This window comes from Sardina pilchardus, chromosome 10, assembly GCF_963854185.1.
Source record: "Sardina pilchardus chromosome 10, fSarPil1.1, whole genome shotgun sequence".
NCBI lineage: Eukaryota > Metazoa > Chordata > Actinopteri > Clupeiformes > Clupeidae > Sardina > Sardina pilchardus.
The window spans coordinates 22,013,854-22,018,525 of NC_085003.1; the positions used below are offsets into that span (position 1 = coordinate 22,013,854).

Sequence of the window (4,672 nt, forward strand, 5' to 3'; positions counted from 1 at the left end):
CAATGTATAAAACTGTGTGTGTGTGTGTGTGTGTGTGTGTGTGTGTGTCCCCTTTCACACTGACCAAATTTAACGCTAAATCAGCCGAATTTAACGTTAAGGCTGTTCCTTTCACACTGACCGTCACGGGGAGGGGAGTCAACCCGCCTCGGCTATCGAACCCGTCTCGGGGGGTAGTATTATTGCCGAGGCGGGCTCAGTGTGAAAGGAACAGGTCAACCCCGCTATTAGGGGTGTGTGACTGATGACGTATTTGGCAAGGCAGGAGGTTAAAATACAGGAAACACACAAGAGACGAGGACAACTTTAGCTGCTGTGTCCATAGATATACTGTATATCTATGGCTGTGTCCAACAATCACGTTTTTTACGCTGAGAGCGCCCTGAACCTCCTTTCCTCAGCGCTTCAGTCAAGTGTTTATTGTTGCTATGTTACCAAAACCGTCTGCTGCCAGCAGCACGTCTTTCTGGAACATTTGCCTAATGCTAGAACTAGCTAACTAGCCAACGAGCTAACTGAAATGGCAATGGTTCAGGACTCAGCACACTAAAATATGACTTCGACAGACAAAAGGACCTCATTTGGCATTCAAATAACATAACAAGTGGCCCGCCATCATTTGGAAACTAAACCATGTAGCACTAGCATGACAGTTGTGTGTATCAGTTTATCTCCGAGGTCCAAGGCATGCTTAACGTCATTGTTCACTCCCAAATTGCGTGTCACGTGCTGCTAGGCAACGCCTCCCATAACTCGCCTCTGAACTCGGCTTCAAACAACCCCGGGACCAGAACACGTCTACCTTTCACACTGCGAAATCCCCCTGAACCCGCTATTTCTTAAACGCTAATGTATCGTTTCTCAGTCTGAAAAGGGCTTGTGTGTGTGTGTGTGTGTGTGTGTGTGTGATAAATATCCTCTGTGCATACTATGTAGTTAGTCTCATGCCGTGAGAGAGTTTAATGTACACTGTAACACTTTATCTCTGACATACTACACTTCTGTTATCTTTGGGTGATGTCGTATTATGAGTGATTATATCAGGCTAATCATATGACGTGTGCTCTTAGACATTCGAGGGAGGAGATGAGTGTGTGTGTGTGTGTGTGTGTGTGTGTGTGTGTGTGTGTGTGTGTGTGTGTGTGTGTGTGTGTGTGTGTGTGTGTGTTGGAAACACTGCTCCGTACTCACCACTCCCTGCAGTGTTGGGGGAATGAGGCCACAGTACACAGGGATAAAGGCGCTACACACACATGCCTGTAAAAACACACACACACACACACACACACACACACACACAGGAAAATCAGTGTCATAGTCACATAGTGGCTACAAGGTAATAACTGGTGACAATCTTTCACAGTCAATAGAGCATTCAATTGAACAATTACATTAATTTATAAATTACATTCAATAATTCAACACACTCAATTAAACCATAAAATTAATTAACACACTGATCATGAACAAATTCAAAGCATTCAATTAAACAGTAATGATCATGAAATAAAGAAGTACCAGTGAAATCTTGTGAAAACTACTAGAAATATCAGTGCTGTATTTCATATTCCTTGTTGCATTCCTCGTCTTAATCAGTAAGCATGTCTCTCTACACCACTCACACACACACAGACACACACAGACACACAAAGTGTAGTTTGTTTGGACAAGGAGAAATTGGCTTGACATGGTCATTGACAGCCATTTATAAATGATGCAGCAGCCTTTAATCTAAGACTCCCATGTCCCTTCTGATTGGTCGATGGAATAACAAACGCATTGCATCACTGTGGTCTTTGGCAATGTCCACAGCAGCCACACTTGAGCATGTTCAAATGGGCCCACATACAGAGCACGATGGATGTGAGGGAAGCCATTTCAAACAGAGCACTTCCTTCTTCAAATTCGTACAAATGATGATGTGCCAATACACGGATATATCTTTCAACACTGACCTACAAAAAAGGCACTCTTCAATGTGTGTGTGTGTGTGTGTGTGTGTGTGTGTGTGTGTGTGTGTGTGTGTGTGTGTGTGTGTGTGTGTGTGTGTGTGTGTGGTCTTTGTCTCCTGTCTCATTATATGCAGTGGAGCATCTCACCTGACTACAACCATTCAACAGCCCCTGTCTCCTAGCAACCAGACAGGCCCAGAAGCTCAGAGCTGAACTCATGAAGACAGACAACTCCATCTATCACACTTACTAGAGGAGGCACCACACACACACACACACACACACACACACACACACACACAACAACAACAACAACAGGGAAAGAGAGACACAGCCCAGGATGCCGTGGCCTTGGTTTGTAGTAGGTGGTACTACACTGTCCCTGACCATCACAGGTCTGTGTAAGTCATACAGACGGCATCCATTAAACTGCTCAAATTCCTAATCAGCTCTTCACAATATCCTCCACCTGGCATCACAATATCCTTCGTCTTTGTCTGTGTATGTATGACAAGTGGGTTGGCTCCAGAGTGTGTGTGCCTGTGTGTGTGTGTGTGTGTGTGTGTGTGTATGTGTGTGTTGATGTGTGTGTGTGCCAGTGTGTGTGTGCCAGTGTGTTTGTGTGCGTGTGTGTGTGTGTGTGTGTGTGTGTGTGTGTTGACCATCCCTCACCTGAACGAGCTCCTCTTTGCTGTTAAAGTGGGACACCAGCACGTTCTCCCCGTCGGTGACGCGCGTCAGGGAGATGCCCAGACGGCCAGTTGCGCGCTGGTGGGCATCGGGTGGCAACGTGCGGTACAGCACCGTCCTCATGATCTTCACCAGGTTGAAGGACGGGTGCAGAGGACCCAGGAAACGCTTCCTCGCATCCTTGGAAACATCAATGATGCTTGCGCCTGCTTCACCTACACACACACACGGAGCCAATGAGAGAGGGCAGAGGAAGGTCTTAAGACATTGTTTTCTTTATTATCTTTATTGTAGTACACTGGTTATTTTTGACAACTTCACTTAAATACCCTTGTCTCCCTAAGTTACGTTAGTTAACTAGCGTAAGGTGCGTATGCTACGTAAAAAAAGAACACAATGTCCTGAAATCACAATGGTGCCGGGGGCAGTGGGTTCGGTGGGTGACAGGTGGTCATTATGTCACAGTCCAAGAAAGGTAAATATAGGCTAGACATTTAATGGTTGAAAGGACACAAAGGCGAGGCGTAACGACTACTAGGCCATAATTCGTTTCCGAGGTAACTAAAAAGTGTTCTTCTTGGTTGATGAATAGTATAACTACATGCAACATTGCGCACACAGTTATATTGTTGCGTAAAAACTGGTGGATTCAAGGTGGATTACTGTGGCGAGGTGCCCAACCTACCTAAGCATGCTCCACTGACCAATGCCGACGCGGTCAGAGCTCCTGCCGAGGCCCCGTAGACATGCCGGGCATTCTCCACCAGAAACGGTGCTTGCTCCTGTAAGCAACTGGCCACTCCAATGTGGTAGATCCCCAGGAACCCACAACCGGCAAAGGAAATGTTCCAAGGCGAATCCAATGGAAACATGATGTCGAATTCCCCACGAATCAATAGGCTTCGGTCGAATAGCCTACCAGACCATCGAGTAACTTCGAGCACTAGCAGCAAGTTCTCAATAAGCCTACCTATGAATAAATTCAAGCAACAGGCTACTCTAGTGTCAAAGCAGAGTATTGAGGTCGCCTGTAACAACTATTTTAATCGGCAACTTCGTCACTAAAAGTTGTGGTAAAACTTTAAAGTAGCATTGACCATGACAATATCATAACAGTTACCTGCCAGGCAAAGCCAGCTGAGATTAAGTTAAATTTACGTAAACTTACAGACTTTTCTGATTCTCACACCATAACCTCGTCTCTATTCTGAAGTAATTATTTATCGACTCTCGAAAGTGTGATTACGTTCCAGAGAGAGAGATGGAGAAATGTCTTCCGCTGGCTGTCACCGCAGTCAAGGTTTGTTTTTATGGCAGTCACAGAAAGTTATTGTCACATGCAGCCGGAGGGAACATTTCCCCACGTAGGCGCGGTCAGCGGACAATCGTCCAATCACAAATCGAGGAAAACAACCAGCTTGCCCATTCCACTCTGCAGCTCCAGGAACCGGGGCACGTTATCGCAAAACCGCAGAACTATCGATTCTGATTGGCTAGTAATAATATTATTATTACAACATTATCTGAACCGCCAGGGATTTCTACCATGGCATAACTGTTCAACTCAGTTAGTGAGAATGGCAACCTCTTCCCTCAAGGCTGGTTTAGGAATAGTCACAGTATAAAGCAGGGCCTTGCATATGTTTAGGCCTACATTTATTTTTTTTTTGTTTATGGTATTTGTCAGTCAGTGTGTTTTGTGTGCAAAGCGGCATAGGCCTACAGTAGGCTATATGAACACTAGATTAGTTTATAATCGTTTAAATAAAATTGAAAAGTTGAATAGCACTATCAAATGTCAACAATGAAAACAATGTTTTCATTAACAAAACCAGACATGTAAACCATAACTCTGTGAGATAATTATTTGATTTAGTTCCAGATGAACAGATTTGTCTTTAAACATTTCTCAAAAGTACCAAAACTATCACAAGAGCAATAGTATTAGGTAACTCAGTCCACCAATGAGAATAGTCTGTGACCTCTCAGCGCTAATGCATGGTGGACTCAGCAGACGCTTAGCAGAAAAC

General features: G+C 44.6%; 1 protein-coding gene across 1 annotated transcript in view; it reads right to left on the reverse strand.

The window, feature by feature from the left end:
• Positions 1-3,941, reverse strand: part of pnpla2 (patatin-like phospholipase domain containing 2) — a 13,701-nt gene extending 9,760 nt beyond the window's left edge. The window contains exons 1-3 of the mRNA XM_062547033.1: positions 3,328-3,941; positions 2,625-2,857; positions 1,192-1,257 (exon numbers count right to left, since the gene is read on the reverse strand). Of these exons, the coding sequence (XP_062403017.1) occupies positions 1,192-1,257; positions 2,625-2,857; positions 3,328-3,514 (486 nt within the window). The 5' untranslated portion in view covers positions 3,515-3,941. The remainder of the gene's footprint in view (positions 1-1,191; positions 1,258-2,624; positions 2,858-3,327) is intronic.
• Between the last annotated feature and the right edge of the window lie 731 nt (positions 3,942-4,672).